Source organism: Amblyomma mixtum, chromosome 5 (assembly GCF_055824585.1).
Source record: "Amblyomma mixtum isolate Tamu chromosome 5, ASM5582458v1, whole genome shotgun sequence".
Lineage (NCBI taxonomy): Eukaryota > Metazoa > Arthropoda > Arachnida > Ixodida > Ixodidae > Amblyomma > Amblyomma mixtum.
This window is the reverse complement of record NC_143016.1, coordinates 164,123,728-164,146,422: the sequence shown is the minus strand read 5'-3', so window position 1 is coordinate 164,146,422 and position 22,695 is coordinate 164,123,728. Positions and strand designations below refer to the sequence as shown.

The window sequence follows — 22,695 nt, the reverse complement described above, 5'->3', positions numbered from 1 at the left end:
TTTCTGATAATTGTTTAGTGTTGTGTGGGATAGGGACAAAGAAACGAGGAAATCAATTTTCTTGGGAGATGTGGAAATTAAATAATAAGCTCAATACAGACGATATTTTCAGCAGGGAAGTAAACGAAGAAATAGGCAAATTAAAGACGAGCGGGGAACTGAAAGTATGGCAGCAGTGGGAACTGTGCAAACAACAAATAAAGATAGCAGTAATCGTAAGGTCAAGCTGTATACGACAAGAGGAGAGGCGTGAGGAGGATAATTTAAGATCCTTAGTGGCTAAACTTCTGAAAAAAGAAAGCAAACAGCCAGGCAAATGGATGGACGACATTAGGAAAATAAAACACAAAATTGAACTCTTCGAGGAAGAACGCTATCGCGGTGCATTTGTGCGGGCTAGGGTGCAAGATATAGCTGTTGGGGAGACACCTTCAAAGCGAGCGCTAGGAATGGAAAAAACGCATGCTCAACGAAACCACATTGAAAAGATTGAATGGGGCAGGGCGTTATCTGGGGACAGCGGGCATATCCAGCAGGCATTTCTTGAATATTATCAGGCGCTGTTTGGAAAGCAAGAAGTGGATGTGAGCGCATTCAAGGAAAAGTTTCTTGGTGCTTTGCCGTGATTAGATGACGAACAGAAAGAAAGGCTGGAGCTGTCGATAACTGCGTCGGAGGTCGAGCAAGCGATAGGAAATCTGAACCAGGGAAAATCTCCTGGACCTGATGGGTTAAGCGCCGCTTTTTACAAAGCATATAAACACGAAATAGTGCCAGTACTGACAGCAGTTTTCAACGAAGCCTACAAAGAAAATGGATTGCCCCCGTCTTATGGTAAATCCCATACAGTGCTAATCCCTAAATCCGATGACGCAGAAAAGTTACAACAGGTCACAGTATATCGTCCTATCGCCCTCACAAACGTAGATTATAAAGTTTTCATGAAGATTTTAGCCCGTAGACTACAGTCAGTAATTCAAAATATAGTCGGTCCCCACCAGACGTGTGGGATCAAGGGACGCTCGATTGTTTCCAATATTCATAGAGCGAGGTGTGTGCTGGAATGTTGTGATAACACAAATAGCTGTGTAGCCATCCTTCAGCTAGATCTTGAGAAGGCATTCGATTGTGTTTCGCACGATATCCTGTTCTGCATACTCGACCATGTGAATGTAGGGTCCATTATTTGCGAGGGAGTGGCCTTGGCGTACCGGAGCTGCACGACAAGATTAATTGTAAATAAGAGTTTGGGGGCCCCCATTAGCCTGCAGCGTTCGGTGCGCCAGGGTTGTCCCCTCAGCCCTCTTCTATTCTGCATATACATTGAAGCGTTATGTTTGAAAATCATGGAAAGGGAAAAAATTCGAGGCTTCCAGCTACAGGCGGCAGAAGTTAAGCTCCTGGCTTATGCGGATGATGTCGCGGTGTTCACAGTAAACCGGGAAGGTGTAACCGAGGCCGTGGCATGCGTAAAAGAATTCACCAAGGTCACCGGTAGTAAAGTGAATTGGTCAAAGTCCCTGGGGCTTTGGCACGGAGAATGGCCAACGAAGCCCGGCAATTTTGCAAACGTGTCCTGGGTGACGACCCCAGTAAAGTACTTAGGCGTCCCACTGGATGGTTATCGCGATAGCGATTCGCACTGGAAAGCGCAGACGCAAGCCACGCGTGAAAAGGTGGAGAGGTGGAAAGGGCGACATCTTTCAATTTTCGCAAGGGCCACAGTGTGTAATCTGTTTTTTATGTATAGGCTGTGGTACGTGATGCAAGTGTTGCATTGTGCAAGGATGAACGTACAGAGACTGCACCGGATCTTTGCCGTTTTTGTGTGGGCTGCTGACTGGGAACGCTGCAGCCGGATCAATTTGTTTAGGCGGGTGAAGGACGGTGGCCTGAGTCTGGGACACTTATTTCTGCGGCAGATTGTAAGCAGATTTTGTTTTGTGCGCGATGTAAGCGATCCATTTTTGCGTACTATGTGCCAATTAAGGCTCGGAAATGCACTGCCGGACTGTGTTGTCTCAACCGAAAGTTTCTCGGGACGTATTTTTGGTTACTTTAGAGAGGTTGTCGCGAGTGTTCGATTCCTGTCTGTTCGATTTTCGTATGAATATTTATCTTCTGTTAGCAGGAAGAAGTTGTACCAGGATTTGTGCGATGTAGTTCTTCCACAACCTATGTGCAGGGCCTTATACAATGGAGGCCTGGGACGCGACGTACTTAAGCGTGTGAAGGCGATGCAGGTGCCGCCAAGTGCAAAAACTTTTTTCTTTAAATTACATACCGGAACACTACCAGTAAAGGAATTCTTGGAAAGGAAGCATTTATTTCTACCTTGGGGATCACATTGTTTAATTTGTAAACAACCTGAAATAATAGACCATGTTTTTTTTGCACTGTTGGGAGGGGGTATACTTCTGGGACATCTTACAAAGGACTTTAAAAAAGGAATTACCGCTGGACTCCCATGGTATTCGGTACTTGCCTGTAGAGAGTGAGGATGGGACACCATTTGACCTTATTATGCTAATGGGCCTCCATTGTATTTGGCGCTCAAGAATGGCAGGATATCATCGCGACCCTGATGCACGGCCAGCACGGATCTATTTTCGGGAGTGCATGCATAAGTATATTGAAGTTCAGAAACTTGCTCCTGAAGCTCCCGATTGGCTCGAAAGAGTCGAGCCTTTGGTGACACTTACAGAGTTTTAACGTGACGAAGCCACGCCCCACCAGACGGATAGTGTTGTCAATTATTGCTCATTGTTCTCTGTAAGTGTATTTGTGTACTGTGGTTCTTGCCGAAGTCAGGAAATAAATAAAAAAAAAAGCAGTCGTGGCCGAGTGGTTAAGGCGATGGACTTGAAATCCATTGGGGTCTCCCCGCACAGGTTCGAATCCTGTCGACTGCGCGAAAGAGTGCTGTATTTTATTTTGCGTCCTCTCGCTTCATTGAATTGGAGATGACGAGCGAAAGCGCCCTCGTGTCGCAGTCGTGGCCGAGTCATTCTACTTCCGGCTACCGTTCGGTGCGGACGCAGGATCATGAGCTCCGGCGGAGCGGCGATAGCGGCCTTGGCTGGCCGCGGAAACAGGATCACCGATAGCGATGACGGCGATTATCAGCTTATACTGCCCCAACTGCCAACAGGAAACATCGTTCTGAACACCGTGTTTTTGCATGGCGACGTGCGAGCGCGGCCCTACAGGGTGGAAGATTTAAGAGACGCCCTCCTGCCGACTGGTTTGCTGCCGGACGTGGTGGCTCTGGGAGCCTACCAGGTCAATCACGTGTGGGCAGTCACCCTTAATGGCGCGGAGGCTACGAAGCGGCTTCTGGCCTTTAAGGAACTAAACGGGAAGAAGCGTCGCTGCGTCATCATCGACCCACAGGATCAGCAGGTGAGGCTTAGGCTTCACTGGCTGTTGCACGGTGTGGCTGACGACGACGTGCGGACCGCGTTAGCGGCGTTTGGGACCGTCATGGACGTTAGTAGGGAGCGGTGGCGTGTGCAAGGTGTGAGCGACAAGGGTTCCACGACGAGGACCGTCGTTCTGAAGCTAAAGAGGGGCATGACAGTTGAAGACTTGCCGCATCAAATACGGGTTGGAGGAGAGTTGGCCTTAGTCGTCGCACCCGGCCGTCCGATGCAGTGCTTGCGTTGTCGCGTCACCGGTCACGTCAGGAGAGAGTGCAAGGTGCCGCGCTGCTCGAGCTGCAGGCGTTTCGGACACGAGGACTCCCAGCGTATCCGTACGTATGCCTCGGCAATGGGACCGAGTGCAAGGGAAGAAACCGAGCACTTAATGAACGCGACCGAAGCAGAGGACGCGGCGAAGGGAACGGGTGAGCCGGTGGCTAGTGCAGTGGCAGAACTATCAGCCCTCGCTGGTGGACCGCAGGACACAAGCGCAGACCGTCCCAGTCAGCCGGTAGCTAGTCTACCACCGGTGCAGCAGGACCTTGATAAAAGCGGCGCGAGTCGTCAAGCGCAACCGCCTCTATCATCTAAGGGACAGGATGCACCAGTCAATGGCGCTTCCGTTACAATGGGTACCGGTACGGCAGCGAAACGCCCCCACGAAGTCTCCGGGGACCACGACGACAAGGTGCTCGCAGGCAGCGTTGACGAGCCGCCAGTGAAAGCGGCGCAAGGACGGCGGGCTACCTTCAAGCCGCGACCAAACGTCAACGTGGACAGGAAGCCTGCCGACAAGCCTCCCCCGTCGAAAAGCGACAGCAGCCAACCGGATGGCCCCGGAGGTGTCTAGCGGTTTGCTAGATGCTAAAGGTAAGCAACAAGCTCCGGGCCTCCCTCCTACTGCAAACCTAAATGGCTGCTGAACCGTCTCTATGTGTAGCTACTTTAAATGTCAGAGGGTTAGCACAAAAACGAAAACAAAGTCAATTGTATCGGCTGGTAACAGAGAAGGACACTGACATTCTAGCTGTTCAAGAGACAAAAGTCGAGGGAGAGGGGGAGACTGCGAGCATGATGCTGCGTTTCACAGCGAGGTACTACGCCGTCGTTAGCCACGCTGTTGGGTTGTCAGCAGGATGTGTACTGTTTGTGAAAAAGTTGCCCGGTCTTACTGTTCAAAGCATCATGTCATGCCCGTCTGGGAGATTAATAGTGTGTGACTTCCTTCTGTGTGAAGCGGAATATCGGGTGATTTGTGTGTATGTGCCTAATACAGTGGAGGAAAGACATAATTTCTTTGCCTATGTCCGACAGTACGTGATGCCTGAAAAACGCCTCATTATTTTGGGTGACTTTAACTGCGAGCTTAGGTCTGCAGACAAAACCAGTTGCACAGCTTTCCGAGACAAGAGTACAGATTTATTAGCAGAGGTCATTGCCGAAGCGGAATTAACAGATGTAGCTGAATGCCTGCAGAGCGCACGCGCTGTAAAGTACACTCATTTCCAGGGTGCTAGCCACGCACGCCTGGATCGGATCTACGTCTCTCTGGATGTGATCCCGAGGTGCCGTAGTTACGACGTTGTACCGATGTGTTTTACTGATCACTGCCTGGTTAAATGCGCTATAGGAACAAAGAAACAAATGAAACACTTTGTATGGGACATGTGGAAAATGAATTCTAAGCTACTTGGCGACGAACAATTCGTAGCAAAAGCATTAGAAGAAATTAACAGACTAAAACCAAACAGTAGCCTGAATCTCGGTCAGGAGTGGGAACTATGCAAGCAGCAGATTAAAGTCACAGCAATTGACAGGGCCAGTGCGATTCGCTTCCACGAAAAAAATGAAGGAAACCGAGCTGCGAACAACATTGCAGAAACTGATAGCAGAGGAGTGCAAAACGCCCGGTATTTTCATAGATGACGTCAGGAATCTAAAGCAGAAACTGCAGTTGATCGAGGAAGAACGTTATCGGGGTGCGCTGGTGCGTGGGAGAACAAATTCACTGAAAGCAGGCGAGGTGCCTACGAAGCGGGCTTTAGAATTTGAAAAGACAAACGCCCGACGAAATCACATAGCAGAGATAGAGCGGAATGGCGTCGTTGTGAATGACAACGAGGGCATTAGGCGAGAGTTCTCTGAGCATTATCAGGCGCTATTTGCGTTCCATCCTGCCGACCTGGACGGGTTTAAAAAGACGTTTCTTGCCCATATGCCGAGATTGGACGATCAGATAAGAGAATTTTTGGAGCGACCAATAACTGAAGGTGAAGTGCGCCTTGCCATTGAAAACTTAAACAACGGAAAGTCACCTGGGCCCGATGGCTTGTCCGCCTCCTTTTATAAGTTTTTCAAAGAAAAGCTGTCTGCAGTGCTCACGGAAGTGTTCAATGAGGCGTACCGAATGAAAGCTCGACCACAGTCCTATAGTACATCACACACTGTTCTTATCCCTAAGACTGATGATGAGGAAAAACTTAGACTTGTGACTTATTACAGACCAATCTCTTTAACCAACGTAGACTACAAAATTTTAATGAAAGTTTTAGCGAGCAGACTCCAAACAGTGATTAAAGACCTAGTAGGCTGCCACCAGACATGTGGAATCAGGGGCAGGTCTATAGTCAGTAACATACATAAGATACGGTGCGTGCTTGAGTGCTGTGACATCATGAAAGCTTGTGTCGCTGTGCTGCAGCTCGACCTAGAGAAGGCCTTTGACTGCGTCCCACATGTTATTTTGTTCGCTATTCTTGATCATATTAATGTCGGCGCGATTATCAAAGAGGGAGTGGTCATGGCGTACAGAAATTGCACCACGCAGCTAATCATAAACAAGTCATTGGGGGCCCCCATTGCGGTGAAGCGTTCGGTGCGCCAGGGCTGCCCCCTCAGCCCACTTTTATTTTGTCTGTACATTGAAACGCTATGCTTGGTTATCATTCAGAATGATTCAATTCGTGGGTTTCATCTGCAAGCGTCTGAAGTAAAGCTGTTAGCATATGCCGACGATGTCGCCGTATGCTGCATCGACCAAGGAAGTATTACAGCTACGGTTGAAGTAGTGAAGTGTTTCCGGGATCTCACGGGTAGTTTAATTAACTGGGGCAAATGCCTGGGATTCTGGCATGGAGAATGGCCGACGACCCCAGACACATTCGCTGGCGTGACGTGGGTGAACACCCCAGCGAAGTACCTGGGTGTCCCATTGGAATTCTACAAAAACAATGACGACCTCTGGCTAAGCCAGCTGCAGGAAACGCGAGAAAAAGCAGACAGGTGGAAGGGGTTTCCTCTATCGTTCTTTGCCAGGGCCACGGTGTGTAACCTTTTTTTTGTAAGTAAGCTATGGTATCTGATGCAGGTACTGCACTGCTCGCGGCTGAATGTGCAAAGGCTGCACAGAGTGTTCGCAACCTTTATATGGGCATCGCAATGGGAAAGGTGTAGCCGAACGAATTTGTTCAGAAGGGTGAAGGATGGTGGTCTCAGTCTGTCGCATCTCTTTGTGCGACAACTTGTAAATAGGTTTATGTTTTTTCGTGACACAAGCGATCCATTTTGCGCACAGTGTGCCAAGTTAGATTAAGATGTGCGCTGCCTAGTTTTATTGTAGGCACAAATGAGATGCCCGGACCCATTTCAGGATTTTTCAAAGAGGTGGTGACTAGTATACGGTTTTTGTCGACGCGTTTTTCAAATGGTTATGTTTTTTCAGTGAAAAGAACAACACTGTACAAAGATGTATGTGACAACATTTTTCCAGAACCATTGTACAGAGCCTTGCATAGTGGACAGCCCGGTCAGAATGTTTTAAAAAGGGTAAAGAGAATGCAGGTGACACCTGGCATGAAAACCTTTTTCTTCAAGCTACATACGGAAACACTGCCAGTAAAGAAATTTCTAGAGCAACGGGGTTTTTTCTTACCGTGGGGAGCTGACTGTCTGATATGTAAACAGCCCGAAACTATAGACCATGTTTTTCTGCATTGCTGGGAAGGTGTGTACTTTTGGGATGTTCTACAGAGAACGGTCAAAAAGGATTTCGCATTGGACCCTCACGGCATTAGATACCTAGCAGTAAATAATGAAGACGGGATTCCATTTGACCTCATAATGCTGGCTGGCCTCCACTCTGTATGGCGTTCTCGCATGGCCGGTTTCCATTGCGATCCGGATGCGAGGCCCGCACGGATGTATTTTCGCGAGAGTATATCCAGATTTGTTGAAGTTCAGAAATCGCTTCAGTGTGTACCACAGTGGTTGCCGAGAGTAGAAGCCTTGACAGCGCTGAAGGAATTTTAATGCGACAATGTCAGTGCAAAGCTGACTGCTACTGCATTTTTTGTTTCTTTCTGTTTTTGTTTTAGTGTATCGTCCTGTATTACTGCTCACTGTCGGAGACCGGCAATAAAGAAAAAAAAAGTCGTGGCCGAGTGGTTAAGGCGATGGACTTGAAATCCATTGGGGTCTCCCCGCACAGGTTCGAATCCTGTCGACTGCGCGAAAGAGTGCTGTATTTTATTTTGCGTCCTCTCGCTTCATTGAATTGGAGATGACGAGCGAAAGCGCCCTCCGTGTCGCAGTCGTGGCCATTCTACTTCCGGCCACTGGCGTGTACGGACGCAGGATCATGAGCTCCCACGGAGCGGCGATAGCGGCCGTCGATGGCCGCGGAAACAGGATTGAAGATAAGGAAGGACAGGAGTACGAAATCGTTTTGCCTACGTTGCCTACCGGTCGTGTTGTTCTAAACACCGTGTTTTTGCACGGCGACGTGCGAGTTAGGCCCTACAGGGTCGAGGATTTCCGCGACGCCCTCGCCAACGCTGGTGCGCTCCCCGACGTTGTGGCGTTGGGGGCGTATCAGATAAACCACGTTTGGGCGGTTACGCTCAACAGCACCGAGGCAACGAAGAAGTTGGCAGCGTTAAAGGAACTGGATGTCAAAGGACGGCGCTGCATTATCATCGATCCTGCCGACCAACAGGTGAAACTACGGCTGCACTGGATGCTGCACGGTGTAGCCGACGACGACATTCGGACGGCTCTTGCGGCTTTTGGGAATGTAACGGAGGTGACCCGGGAGCGTTGGCGAGTTTCAGGCGTAAAGGAGAAGGGGTCTACAACCAGGACTGTTCTCCTGAAGCTTAAACCCGGTATGAAGGTTGACGACCTGCCACACCAGTTACGCGTCGCCGGCGAGTTGGCCCTTGTTGTGGTGCCTGGGCGGCCTATGCGGTGCCGCGGCACGGGTCACGTTCGACGTGAATGCAAGATACCCCGGTGCTCCAAATGCAGGCGTTATGGCCACGGTGACAGCGAGTGTGTTCGCACATACGCGGTGGCTACCGGTGCGGTATCGAGAGACGACACGGCAGAGCTTCTGATGGACGTCGTCGAGGCGGAGGAGGCGGCGAAAGGAGCAGTGGAAGTTGGCAAGGCTGCCGGGACGACCGACGCATCAGGGCCTCCCAGCGGAGACATTAGTGGACCCGGCAACCAAAGGAAGCCACTCGAAGAGGAAGAATTACCTTCGAGTCAGGCGAGCACGTCGGCAGACGGGGAGAACGTCTTGGCAACTAAGGACGCCGAGCCAATGATCAGCGAGGAACAGCAGGACCAGAGCTCCGCCCGTTCAGTGAGCGGCACCGCCCCAGCCAAGCGCCCTCATGGCCTGACCGACAACGAAGGGGACAAGGCGGCAGCTCTCAGTGGTGAGGAACCGCCAGCAAAAACTGCTCAATCCCGACGGTCATCTTTCAGACCGAAACCCAACGTTTTGGCGGACAAGCGTGCCGGCGATAAGGCAGCCCCGCGGCAAGGTCAGGGGCCTGCACCGGATGGCTCCGGTGGCAACGACGGCGTCTAGCCATGCGCTAGACGGGTGGGGTAAGCACCATGCTCTTGGCCTCTTCACTATTTGCGACAATGGCTTCTGTAACCCCGTTGAAAGTAGCCACACTCAATGTTAGGGGCTTGGCAGGAAAGAAAAAGCAAAGCCAAGTTTACCGGCTTTTAACAGAGCACGATATTGACTTACTGGCCGTGCAGGAGACAAAAGTAGAAGGGGAAGAAGAGACCGGGAGCATGGTGCGACGTTTCACGTCTAGATTCTACGCTGTAGTGAGTCATGCGATAGGTAGTACATCTGCTGGCAGCGTCCTTTTTGTAAATAAGTTGCCGGGTCTTGTCGTGCAAGCTCATTTCTCGTGTCCGTCAGGTCGCTGTGTAGCTATCGATTTTACATTGAAGAACATTGAGTGGCGAATTGTCTGTGTGTACGCACCAAATGTTACGGACGAAAGAGCTGCGTTTTTTCAAAGTGTTGAACAGCGTCTTTGTTCCGAGAAACAGCTTATCATCATGGGCGACTTCAACTGCGTCCTAAGTGGCTGCGATAAGACCAGTGAAAGCGTGTTCAGGGACGCGAGTACGAAGATACTGTCGCAAATCATAGATAAATGGAACCTTGAGGATGTGGCAGAGTGTTTGCAAGGCGCGCGCGGCGTTAAGTACACACACTTTCAGAGGACAAGCCATGCTCGGCTTGACCGCATTTATGTATCACTGGATGTGATTCCAAAATGTAACAGTTACCATGTAGTGCCGGTGGCTTTTTCGGACCACTGTTTAGTAGTATGTGGGATAGGATTGAAAAAACGGGGCAGTGCTTTTAGTTGGGATATGTGGAAAATAAATAACAAGCTAATTAAGGACGATGAATTTAGCTGTGCAGTAATTGAAGAAATAAGCAAAATAGAGCCTAGTAGTGAACTGAGAATATGGCAACAGTGGGAACTTTGCAATGAACAGGTTAAAATTAAAGCAGTCGAACGATCTAGTGCCATTGCGTACGAAGAGAATCTAAACGAACGCAATCTAAGATGTATGCTTGCCAAACTGCTAGAAAAGGAAAGTGAAGCGCCAGGTAAATGGATCGATGACATTAGGAAAATAAAGCAGAAAATTCAACTAATAGAAGAGGACCGTTATCGTGGAGCATTGGTGCGGGCTAGAGCGGAAGATATAGCAGCAGGGGAGACGCCGTCGAAACGAGCGTTGGGAATTGAAAAGGCTCATGCTCGGCGAAATCACATTGATAGCATAGAATGGGGTGGCATCTTATCAGACGAAAGCGAACATATACAGCGTGCGTTTTTTGAGTACTATGAGGCGCTCTTCGCATTACAGGATGCAGACATAAATACGTTTAAGAACAAATTTCTTGGGGCACTGCCGCGACTCAGCGACGAGCAGAAAGACGTTTTAGAGCTGGCAATAACCGAATCAGAGGTAGAAATGGCAATAGACAATTTAAATTCTGGGAGGTCACCAGGACCAGAAGGGTTGAGCGCGGCGTTTGACAAATCATTTAAGAGCAGAATCGCGCCAGTGTTGAAGACGGTCTTTAATGAAGCTTACGACGTACGCGAATTGCCTCCGTCTTATGGTAAATCACATACTGTCCTAATTCCGAAAACGGATGAAGCTGACAAGTTACGACACGTAACAGGGTACAGGCCAATTGCTCTCACAAATGTCGATTATAAAATTTATATGAAGGTGTTGGCGCAAAGGTTACAGAGTGTAATCCAGGAAATTGTTGGCCCCCACCAAACGTGCGGGATAAAAGGCCGGTCTATTCTTTCTAACATACACAAGGCAAGATGTGTGCTCGAGTGCTGTGATTTTACAAATAGTCGCGTTGCCATCTTGCAGCTTGATCTCGAAAAGGCGTTCGACTGTGTCGCGCATAAAATTTTGCTGTGCATACTTGATTATGTGAATGTTGGGTATATTATCCGGGAGGGAGTCGCCTTGGCGTATCGGAACTGTACGACGAGATTGATTGTTAACCAGAGTCTGGGGGCCCCCATTTGTGTGCAGCGTTCGGTACGTCAAGGCTGCCCCCTCAGCCCTCTTCTGTTTGCTATCTACATCGAGACTTTGTGTTTAGACATCATCGAAAACGAGAGAATAACTGGTTTTCGACTGCAAGCTGCGGAGGTGAAGCTGCTGGCATATGCGGATGATTTAGCGGTTTTTTCCGTTAATCGAGAAGGCGTAACAGAGGCCGTTGAATGTGTCGCTGAATTCTGCAAAACCTCTGGCAGCAGAGTGAACTGGTCTAAGTCAGTGGGGCTCTGGCACGGAGCATGGCAAACGACGATGGACCACTTTGCAAACGTACCCTGGGTGAAGACCCCAACGAAGTACCTTGGAGTACCGCTAGAAAGCTATCGCGATAGCGAAACATATTGGAGAGTGCAGACCCAGGATGCGCGTGAGAAGGCGGAAAGATGGAAAGGAACAGGCTTATCAATTTTCGCTAGAGCCACCGTGTGCAACCTTTTCTTTATCAGTAAGGTGTGGTATGCGATGCAAGTGTTGCATTGTGGAAGAGTGAGCATAGAAAAGCTACATCGAATTTTTGCTGTTTTTGTGTGGGCTGCACAATGGGAAAGGTGCAGCCGGACGAATTTGTTTAGAAAAGTGAAGGATGGTGGAGTGGGTCTGGGACACCTTTTCTTGAGGCAGATTGTTTACAGATTTATGTTTCTGCGTGATGTCAGAGATCCGTTTTTGCGCACCGTGTGCCAAGTAAGGCTGGGGCACGCGCTGCCTGACTTTGTTGTTGCAACCGAAACCCTATCGGGCGGAATTTTTGGGTACTTCAGAGAAGTTGTCGCAAGTGTCCGATTTCTCTCAACGAGGTTTTCCAACGAATATTTATCTACAGTGAACAAGCAAAAATTGTATAAGGATTTATGTGAAGTTGTCTTGCCGGAACCCATGTATAGGGCTTTGTACAGTGGAGGCCCTGGAAGGAATGTGTTAAAGAGGGTAAAGGGAATGCACGTTGACCCAGGGGTTAAAACTTTTTTTTTTCAAGTTGCACACTGGAACGTTATCAGTCAAAATGTTTTTACAGGATAAGGGCTTATTTCTTCCGTGGGGTCATCACTGCCTTATCTGCAAGCAACCAGAAACGATAGATCACGTTTTTCTGCATTGTTGGGAAGGGGTTTACTTTTGGGACGTACTTCAAAGGACTATAAAGAAACAATTTCCACTTCACCCCCATGGAATACGGTATCTGACCATTGAAAACGAGGACGGAGTACCTTTCGATCTGATAATGTTACTGGGCCTCCACAGTATTTGGCGCGCGAGAATGGCAGGATATTACTGTGATCCCGACGCGAGGCCAGCACGAATTTATTTTCGTGAAACTGTGCACCGGTTTGTTGAGAGTGTCAAATCTGTTGGCGAGGCTCCCGAGTGGCTGTCAAGGGTGGAGCCTTTGATGGCCCTAAAGGAATTTTAATGTGACGAAGCCAGCCCCTGGCAGGCTGACTATATCAACACCAAGTGTTCATTGTGCCCCGCCATTTTGTTGTGTAATGTCAAAGCCAGGCAATAAAGAAAAAAAAAAGCAGTCGTGGCCGAGTGGTTAAGGCGATGGACTTGAAATCCATTGGGGTCTCCCCGCACAGGTTCGAATCCTGTCGACTGCGCGAAAGAGTGCTGTATTTTATTTTGCGTCCTCTCGCTTCATTGAATTGGAGATGACGAGCGAGAGCGCCCTCCGTGTCGTAGTCGTGGCCGAGTGAGGATTCTGTTTCCGGCCACGCCAGTGAACGGACGCAGGATGCAGGGCTCCGCAGGAGCGGCTTCAGCGGCCATCTGTGGCCGCGGTAACAGGGCTATGGAACAGGAAAACGACTATCAGGTTGTACTGCCAAGTCTCCCAACAGGGCGTTTTGTTTTAAATACAGTTTTTTTGCACGCGGATATTAGTGCCCGCCCGTACCGGGAGGAAGATTTCCGTGACGCGTTGGCTCAGCTCCCAGACGTTCACTGCTCGCAGACGTTATCGCCTTGGGGGCGTATCGCATTAGCCACGTTTGGGCCATCACATTGAAGGATGCGGACGCAGTGAAGAAGATTGAAGGCGTCGGTGAGCTGCTCGTGAAGAAACGCCGGTGCCTTGTGATTGACCCGGCAAACCAAGATGTGCGCCTCAAGCTTCACTGGCTGCTGCATTGCGTGCCGGACGAGGACGTGCGGGTCGCACTTGCGCCGTATGGAAAGGTGTCCGAAGTTACCCGGGAGCGCTGGCGCGTGCACGGCGTGTCAGAGAGGGGCTCTACCACCAGGATTGTCACGCTGAAGTTGAAAGCTGGCGTCAAACTTGACGACTTGCCGCACCAACTGAATGTCGGTGGTGAGTTGCCCCTCGTCGTGGTTCCAGGAAGGCCTCCGTTGTGTCTTCGTTGCCGAAGTACGGGACACATTCGTCGGGAGTGTAAGGTCCCGCGGTGCTGAACCTGCCGACGTTTTGGCCACGAAGACAGTCAGTGCTCCCGTTCTTACGCGAGCATCGCCGGTCCTGGAAGCAGTGAAGATGCTTCGGAGCACCTGATGGATGAGGCGGACGCGGAAGAGGCTGCGAAAACAACGGGGCAACCAGCGAGAAAAGATGGGCCTACGTTGACGCTTCTCGTAAAGAAGACGGCGTCCGTCACCGCAGCGGCTATTCCACAAGTAGAGCAGGAGCCCCAGCAAGGTGGAGGTGATAGAACGGTGGACACGCCACCACAAACTCTACAAGCCCCAGGCAGCGTGGAGTCGTGCAACGCCGACACCATGGAAGTCAGCGATGATGTGGCTGTCTTAACCGCTGCGAAACGGTCCCACGAGGAAAGCGTCGGCGACAAGCCGCAGGCCGGAGCTGGCAGCGACGAGCCACCATCAAAAACAACGGGGACCCGACGTCCGTCCTTGAAGCCGCGCCCGAACGTTGAGGCTGCGACACGGCAGGCGGAAAAACCGCCTCCGTAGTTTTGTTGTGTTTCGTTGGCGGGAGTGTTGGTTGTGCGTCGTCCGACGTAGTGCGCTCTCACCTGGAACTCTGCGTTTGTGTGCGCGGATTATGGAAGCTGCTGCGGGGAATGGGCTTATAGTGCCTCCAGACGCATCGTTGGGAGGCCGCACATGCGTGCAAACGCAGCGGAACAAGGAGAGCCACACGCACGACTGAGGAGGTAGGCGCCATATGGAGCAGATTGGATTGTTTTGATTAATCGCATGGCTATTAAACTAGAAGCCCCATTGCGTGAAGCAAATTTGAATGTCAGAGGGCTGGGAGCGCGAAGGCGGCAATGTCAACTTAATCGCTTGATGCTTGATAATGACCTAGACTTAACAGCTGTGCAAGAGTCAAAGATAGACTCTCAAGACCAGACCGACCGCATGGTGTCATCTTTCCGCGCAAACTTCGATGTGTGTGTGTGTCACTCTGTCGGTGCGTCAGGTGGATGCCTTCTTTTTATTCGTAATACACTAGGTATAAGTGTAGAGTCTGTACTTGCATGTGAAAGTGGTCGTCTCTTGGTTGTCGATTTTTCGTTTTCAAATTTATTTTGGCGCGCGGTTTGCGTTTATGCCCCCAATGTTGAAAGTGATCGTCAGGAGTTTTTTTCTTCCATTGAGCCTTACTTGAGTTGTGACAAAGTTTTGATCCTAATGGGAGACTTCAACTGTGTGTGTGCTACTTCTGACCGCGTAAAGTGTGGACCAGTGAAGGACAAAAGTGCCGATCTATTGAATGCCTTCGTGCACGACTATTCTTTGGAAGACATTGGAGATATGTTTTCAGCCGGAACCCTGCCTGAATACACGCATTTTCAGCGCGATAGTCATGCAAGATTGGATAGGTTGTATGTATCGGTTGATATCGTGCCGCTCTGCACTGGATACGCCGTAAAACCAGTGTCGTTTAGTGATCACTGCCTTGTGAGTGCGACTTTTGGAATGAAAGAAAGAAAGTCACGCTTTAACTGGCATCTGTGGAAGCTGAACAAAAATCTTTTAGATGACGAAGAATTTGTCCAGGAAATTACAAAAGACTTTGACAGTGCGCTAGCTGCGCCTGTAGACAGCGTGTCAGTCGAATGGGAAAGTTTCAAAGAAAGAGTGAAGATTAAAGCAATAGAAAGGAGTAGCGTAATTCAGTATCAACGGAAGGAAAGAGAAAAAACTTAACGGACAGCTCGAGTGCCTCTTGAGCATGGAAAGTAGTAAGCCAGGTTTTTTTCACTAAACAAATAAAATACGTAAAATGTCAGATCGAAAGAATCGATACTGAGAGGTACCGAGCGGCGGTCGTACGCTCAAGGAACGACAGATTATAGGCAGGCGAAGCACCTACGAAGCGAGCGCTATCAGATGAAAAGCGCTACGCTTGCCAGAAGGAAATCAGGCAAATAAGACACGAGGGGAACATTATAAACGACTCTAGAGGTATTCAGCGTGCTATTACGGAGCACTTTTCTGACCTTCTTAATAATGAGCGCGAGCGCACTGAAGGATTTGAAGAGAATTTTTTACGACTGATGCCAATTCTAGAGGACGATGTTAAGGAGCGTCTTGAGCTGCCTATTACTTTGGAAGAGATTGAGACGGCAATAGATGACCTTCCATCTGGGAAATCTCCTGGGCCAGATGGGCTGAATGCTGCCTTCTACAAATACTTTAAAAACCAAGCTGCTCAGTTTTTATTGAATGTCATAACTGAAGCCTATGATCGAAAAAAGGTCCCGACGTCGTTCACTACTTCACACATCGTACTTATTCCCAAGTCTGATGACAGAAAAACGAGTTACTATAGACCTATCAGTCTTACCAACGTCGATTACAAGGTATACATGAAGGTTCTATCAAAAAGGCTGCAGAGGGTAATCGACAAGTTAGTTGGGCCACACCAGACCTGTGGCATCAGAGGACGCAGCATAGCCACAAATATACATGTGGCAAGAACAGTACTGGAATGTGTTGATGCGCTTGGAAGTCAGGTTGCTATGATACAGCTAGACTTGGCAAAAGCGTTCGATCGCGTTTCGCACGACATTCTTTTCAGCATCCTAGAGCATTCAAACCTTGGTAGTGTAATCGTAGATGGGGTGAAAATTGCCTACGCAAACTGTACGACGCGTATCATAGTTAATGACGAACTTACTGACAGCCTCATTGTCCGCTCGTCGGTGAGGCAAGGGTGCCCGCTCTCTCCGCTCCTTTTTGCAATGTACCTTGGCCGTTATGCCTGACCATTCTCAACAGTGATTATGTCACGGGTTTCAAGCTGCAATCCGCGCATGTCAAACTCCTTTCATACGCGGACGACATAGCAGCCTTTTGCACGAACAGAGACAGCATTCTTGAAGTTCAGAGAGTTGTTGAAAAGCTGTGGTCAGACTGGATGTGAGGTCAACTGGGAGAAAAGCTCTGGATTTTGGCACGGTGATTGGGACGTTACACCGAATTCTTTTTCACGACTGCAGTGGTCTCGCTTGCCAACGCGCTACCTTGGTGTGCCCCTGAACTGTTATCGCGATCACAGCTCAGACTGGAGTGAAGAGACCTCAACGGCGAGAGAGAAAGCGGACGCGTGCCAAGGAAGGCAGCTGTTAGTCTTTTCGCGCGCCTATGTCTGCAATGTGTTTCTGATCTCGAAGATACGGTATGTCATGAATGTGCTGTGTGCATCGAGAGCCGCTATTCAAAAAATTCACCATGTGTTTGCTGTTTTTCTTTGGTCGTCGACCTGGGAGAAAACCAGGCGAACAAACCTTTTTCTTCCAGTCAAAAAAGGAGGCGTTGGACTGATTCATTTGTTTTTGCGACAAGTTGTATCACGCTTTATTTTCCTGCGCGACCAAAATGACATCTTTTTGCGAACTGTGATGCAAGCACGGCTGCAAAGACTGCTCCCCAGAATCGTAGTGTCGTCCAGCGGAAGCAGGTGTGGCGCTGTGACGGGATATTTGCGTGAGGTCGTGCTCTCTTACAAGTTGTTAGAAGTTCGATTTTCCCCGGACTACTTGTACAATGTATGCAAGAAAAAGCTGTACAGAGACCTGGTTGACACCGTGATGCCGATACCTTTGTACCGTGCGCCTTACCGTGGAGGCCCAGGGCAGGATATTTTAAAACGTGTGAAGAAGATGCCAGTTAGGCCGGCAGTGAAAACGTTCTTTTTCAAGTTGCACAGTAATACACTGCCCGTAAAAACTTGGCTTCATGAAAAAGGACTCTTTGTCCCTTGGACAACCGACTGCTTGTTATGTAAGAAGCCAGAAACTATCGAACACGTGTTTTTTAGCTTGCTGGGACGCAGTATTTCATTGGGACGTCCTACAGAGAACTATTACAAAAGAACTCCCACTGGACCCTTATGGCATCCGGTTTTTACCAGTGGATCACGCAGATGTACCTTATGACTTATTCATGCTCCTTGGCCCCCACAGCTTGTGGAAAATGCGAATGCAAGTAAGGCACGCGATATTAATATTCTCAGTGTACGTGAAAACTTCATTGAAAGTGCTGTTTGCCTACGGGAATGTTTCAGGGAACAACCTGACCCACCTCATTGGGTAACACTTCTGGATGACTTGGTCAAGCTGAAGAAATTTTAACCTCACTCGCTTCAGCTGAAGTGCAGCAGAAGCGATATTTTAAATGAGCCTTTGTGTTGTATCGTTTTCGGAAATAAAGAAAAAAAAAAGGAGTCGTGGCCGAGTGGTTAAGGCGATGGACATGAAATTCATTGGGGTGTCCCCGCACAGGCTCGAATCCTGTCGACTGCGCGAAAGAGGGCTGTATTTTATTTTTCTCATCTTGCTTCATTGAACTGGAGATGACGAGCGAGAGCGCCCTCGTGTCGCAGTCGTGGCCGAGTGGTTAAGGCGATGGACTTGAAATTCATTGGGGTGTCCCCGCACAGGTTCGAATCCTGTCGACTGCGCGAAAGAGTGCTGTATTTTATTTTTCTCATCTTGCTTCATTGAATTGGAGATTACGAGCGAGAGCGCCCTCGTGTCGCAGTCGTGGCCGAGTGGTTAAGGCGATGGACTTGAAATCCATTGGGGTGTCCCCGCACAGGTTCGAGTCCTGTCGACTGCGCGAAAGAGTGCTGTATTTTATTTTTCTCATCTTGCTTCATTGAATTGGAGATGACGAGCGAGAGCGCCCTCGTGTCGCAGTCGTGGCCGAGTGGTTAAGGCGATGGACTTGAAATCCATTGGGGTGTCCCCGCACAGGTTCGAGTCCTGTCGACTGCGCGAAAGAGTGCTGTATTTTATTTTTCTCATCTTGCTTCATTGCATTGGAGATGACGAGCGAGAGCGCCCTCGTGTCGCAGTCGTGGCTGAGTGGTCATTCTACTTCCGGCTACCGTTCGGTGCGGACGCGGAATCATGGGCTCCCACGGAGCAGCGACAGCGGCCCTTTCCGGCCGCGGTAACAGGATTGAACACGCTGAAGATGAGTATCAGATTATTTTGCCGACTTTCCCTACATGACGTGTTGTTCTCAACACCGTTTTTTTGCACGCTGACGTGCGAATGCGACCGTACAAGGTCGAAGGTTTCGGGGATGCTCTCGCCAACGTTGGCGCGCTCCCCGACGTGGTAGCGTTGGGGGCGTACCATATCAACCACGTCAGGGCTGTGACGTTCGACTCTGCGGATGGTGCGGAGAAATTGGCTGCGCTGAAGGAGCTGAAGGTGAAAGACCGCCGCTGTCTGATCATCGACCCCGAGGACCAGCAGCTCAAGTTGCGGCTCCACTGGTTGCTGCACGGCGTACCCGATGAAGATGTGCGAACGGCTTTCGCGGCGTACGGAAAGGTGACGGAGGTGACGCGGGAGCGTTGGCGCGTCGAAGGCGTCAAGGAGAAGGGCTCGACAACGAGGACCATTCTTCTGAAAATGAAACCTGGTATGAAAGTGGACGACCTGCCTCATCAGGTACGAGTCGGCGGCGAATTGGCCCTCGTCGTCGCTCCTGGACGCCCAATGCAATGCATGCGTTGTCGCGGCACAGGACACGTCCGCCGCGAGTGCAAGGTGCCCCAGTGCTCGAAATGCCGGCGGTTGGCCACAGTGACGTCGAGTGCGTTCGCACGTACGCGACAGCTACAGGGCCTGTACCAGCGGACGAGCCGGCTGATCTGACCATGGACGTCGTTGAGGCAGAGGATGCGGCGAAAGGCACTGAGTCAGCCGAAAAGGGCCAGCCAGTGACGGCCTCTTCAATACCTGGCAGCGGTGACGCCAAGGGCAACGACGCAACCAGAGAGGCGGAGGGCGCCAAGCCGTCAAGGAGCGCGGATAACCCAGACAAGGGCGGCGCACACACTGCTAGCGTCACCGCAGCAGCTAAGCGACCCCACGACCAGACTGGCGGCGATGGAGACAAGATGACAGCAACCAGCGTCGAGAAGCCGCCTGCGAAAACGGCCCAAGGGCGGCGGCCCAGTTTCAAGCCGCGGCCTAATGTCTCGGCGGAAAAGCGGGTTGACGACAAGGGGCCTGTGACGCAGAGCCAAACTCTCGCACCGGATGGTTCTGGTGGCGGCGACGGCGTCTAGCTGCGTGCTAGACGTGGGCGGTAAGCACCGATCTCTCGGTCTCTTCACTACCTATAAAAATGGCTACTGCGCTTACGCTCACGGTGGGTACGCTCAGTGTGAGGGGTCTAACCGGTAAAAAGAAGCCGAGCCAAGTTTACCGCCTCCTAACAGACCGTGGGATTGATGTTCTTGCTATCCAAGAAACAAAAGTGGAAGGGGACGAAGAGACCGGGATTTTGGTGCAGCGTTTCACGGCCAGATATTACGCAGTCGTTAGCCACGCAAATGGCACATCGGCCGGATGTATTATTTTTGTTAAAAAACTGCCGAATCTTGAGGTGCAGGCGCATTTTTCATGTCCATCGGGTCGATGTGTAGTGGTGGACTCTCGTTTCGGGAGTGTTGAATGGCGATTCATTTGCATTTATGCGCCCAATGTACTGGAGAATCGAGTTGTGTTTTTTTGAAAGTATCCAGCAATATCTAAGCACTGAAAAACAGGTAGTTCTACTGGGTGATTTTAACTGCGTTTTGAATTCTGCTGATAAAACCAACACACCCCAGGTAGCACACGACGGCGGGCCAATATTGGAAATCCACTGGCAAAGCGTGGCCCTAACTAGGCCCAGAGTTGCCAGTGAGCATCCGATATTGGTTGTGCCACTCCTTAGCACATCCAACAATGGCCCTGGTTGTCCGTCGCTTTACCAGTATTGGCTGAGCCCTCATTAGATCCTGGCTATCATGGGCCAGGTTAGCCAGGATTGCCCCACTGTTTGCCATTGCTGGCTGTGCCATCATCGAATCATGGCTATCATGGGCCATGTTAGCCAGTGTTGTTCCACTCTTTGCCAGAATTGGCTATGCCATTTCCGGGAGCTGGCTATATTGGCCTAGGATTACCACCGCTTATCCAGTGTTCAAAGTATACTGGCAAACGTTGGTAAACATTGTGTCATCCATTAAAATGGGTTCAAAATTAATTTTATTGTCGAGTACCATATCGGCAGTTCATAATTTTCGAACGCGCTAAAACATGCGAGTTCAAAGATTTGGTTTTATTTATTATATTTTAAGCGAACACTTTTGCAGTTTGTGAGCAAAGCTACCCATGATTCCGTTGGAAAAACTGCACTCTGGTTGCGCAGTGAGCAGCAATAATACGTTTAGAATTGCGATCGAAGTCCTGTCGATCAGAATTCACGTTCTGATTACACCCGAGACGCCTTCAACAAAAATTGTGAACAGGTGCCTTCAACAAAAATCAAATAAGTTTCATTTTATTAAATTTTTGGAATAAAAAATCACTTTTTTTTATTCGCTCTAGGAATTCACTGCCGCAGTGCGCAGCTGGTGTCTGCTTCAGGGAGATCGCGATACAAACGTAATAGATTAGCGCAAGTGCATTCGCTAAACCGAAATTGTGCTCAGTTTTGGCAACGTCCAGAAACGAAGCAGTCGCCTCGTAATTTTGAATTATGCGTTGCGCTCGTGAAATATTAGGCGGGTGCTTCATAAACGCACGCGGACACGTGCTAAGCGATTCCTACGCTTCCCTACGTCGTGCCCTGTGATTGCGCCTTTCCCGTGTTTTCTGATTTGCTATTTCCTTCCTTTTCTGCAAATCGTTGTGTTGGAAATTGTTGTTTTTGACCATTTTATTCTTCTGTTGCGTAATTTGCATTGGGGGCAATATAGCTTTTGCTCACGTCCTTGCATATTTACTCGCAAGTTTTTTTTTTCTTTCGAACATGACCTTTATTGATGAAAACCGTCGAAAGTAGTTGCGAACCACAATTCAACATGCCTTTGTTTGTTTTTGCTTTTTTGCGCGAAACTTCCACACCAACAAACAATTTGAGGATTCTTCGACGACCACTGAATAAATGGACTGACAACTGGCGTTAGACGCATGTTAACCTAGCTTGTTTGGCGCATGTACGGTACATGAAACTATGAAAGAGCGCGCATTCTGCTTGGATATTTTTTTTTTGCTTTATATTTTTGTTATTATGTGGTAACATTTTAAGCTATCTTGAACTAACAGAAGCCACATCATACGGCCCCACAAAATACGCGAGTGTCTCAAGTCGTTTTGGCGAAATGCATCTTGAAGCTCCAAGTTTTTCACTTCAAAATTTTCAGGCTTTTGCTGCAGCTTTGTAGCAATACTTTGACGCTTCCGTGTTTCCCATCCACTTCTCTCTTGTAGATATTCCTTTCTGTACTGCCTGTGGCCATGTGACTCATTCTCCAAAAATTCCAAACCCTTTTCACATGTTTTGTCCTCTTTCCCTTTCTCTTTCAAGTCTTCAAGTCCAATATCTCCCCACCTGTTCTCCCGGCCGTGCCCTTTTCCAGGTAGCGGGCTAACACCCCACCCCGCGAAGCGCTATTTTTTCTTTCTGGTTGTCACTTTCTCAAACCTGTTCTCCCTCGCGCGCAGCTACGCGCTTCGCTGTTCCTCCACCTCCCTGTCTCCACCTTTCAGCTCGAGGACTTTTCTCGGAACCGCAAAACCTGTGTAAAGGAAAATTCCTCTCTCCCCTCCAGCCAACCCCCCACCCCCCCCCCCCCACACCATCGGCTCCACTGCTCGTCTTGGAACCGCGCGACTCATCACAATAAGACATTCTTGACTGCACGGCGGAGCTCAACCACGTGCAAACCAACGCGACGAAAATGCATGCACACTCGAGCTAGCACCGTTCATAGTCTGCGCACGCGATAAGCCACACTCATATATTAGGAGAGCTCCGACGCTGTTCGTACCGCCTGCAAGATCTTTTGTAAATACTAAAACTCTTTTATCTTGATATACGTCTGGAAGTTAAAGTGGTTTTTGTAGTAAAT

The 22,695-nt window shown here is 49.5% G+C and overlaps 1 protein-coding gene, 7 non-coding genes and 1 pseudogene across 8 annotated transcripts; all 9 read left to right on the top strand.

Annotated features, from left to right (window-relative positions):
- The first annotated feature begins 2,830 nt into the window (after nucleotides 1–2,830).
- TRNAS-UGA (transfer RNA serine (anticodon UGA)) lies at nucleotides 2,831–2,912 on the top strand. Its single transcript has one exon. It is a non-coding gene; the product is annotated as a tRNA-Ser (tRNA).
- A 133-nt stretch (nucleotides 2,913–3,045) lies between these two features.
- On the top strand, nucleotides 3,046–4,272 carry LOC149344453 (uncharacterized). The gene has a single exon (XM_089547232.1). The coding sequence runs from the start codon at nucleotides 3,046–3,048 to the stop codon at nucleotides 4,270–4,272; it is 1,227 nt and encodes a 408-aa protein (XP_089403358.1).
- Nucleotides 4,273–7,847: 3,575 nt separating this feature from the next.
- On the top strand, nucleotides 7,848–7,929 carry TRNAS-UGA (transfer RNA serine (anticodon UGA)). The gene has a single exon. It is a non-coding gene; the product is annotated as a tRNA-Ser (tRNA).
- A 51-nt stretch (nucleotides 7,930–7,980) lies between these two features.
- On the top strand, nucleotides 7,981–14,273 carry LOC149344450 (uncharacterized; annotated as a pseudogene).
- TRNAS-UGA (transfer RNA serine (anticodon UGA)) lies at nucleotides 12,865–12,946 on the top strand. The gene has a single exon. It is a non-coding gene; the product is annotated as a tRNA-Ser (tRNA).
- Nucleotides 14,274–17,994: 3,721 nt separating the features above from the next.
- On the top strand, nucleotides 17,995–18,076 carry TRNAS-UGA (transfer RNA serine (anticodon UGA)). Its single transcript has one exon. It is a non-coding gene; the product is annotated as a tRNA-Ser (tRNA).
- Nucleotides 18,077–18,152: 76 nt separating this feature from the next.
- On the top strand, nucleotides 18,153–18,234 carry TRNAS-UGA (transfer RNA serine (anticodon UGA)). Its single transcript has one exon. It is a non-coding gene; the product is annotated as a tRNA-Ser (tRNA).
- A 76-nt stretch (nucleotides 18,235–18,310) lies between these two features.
- Nucleotides 18,311–18,392, top strand: TRNAS-UGA (transfer RNA serine (anticodon UGA)). The gene has a single exon. It is a non-coding gene; the product is annotated as a tRNA-Ser (tRNA).
- A 76-nt stretch (nucleotides 18,393–18,468) lies between these two features.
- On the top strand, nucleotides 18,469–18,550 carry TRNAS-UGA (transfer RNA serine (anticodon UGA)). Its single transcript has one exon. It is a non-coding gene; the product is annotated as a tRNA-Ser (tRNA).
- Nucleotides 18,551–22,695: the final 4,145 nt, after the last annotated feature.

Bases quoted from the DNA above. Each gene is read 5' to 3' on its own strand.
- LOC149344453 (XM_089547232.1), top strand. From the start codon at position 3,046: ATGAGCTCCGGCGGAGCGGCGATAGCGGCCTTGGCTGGCCGCGGAAAC.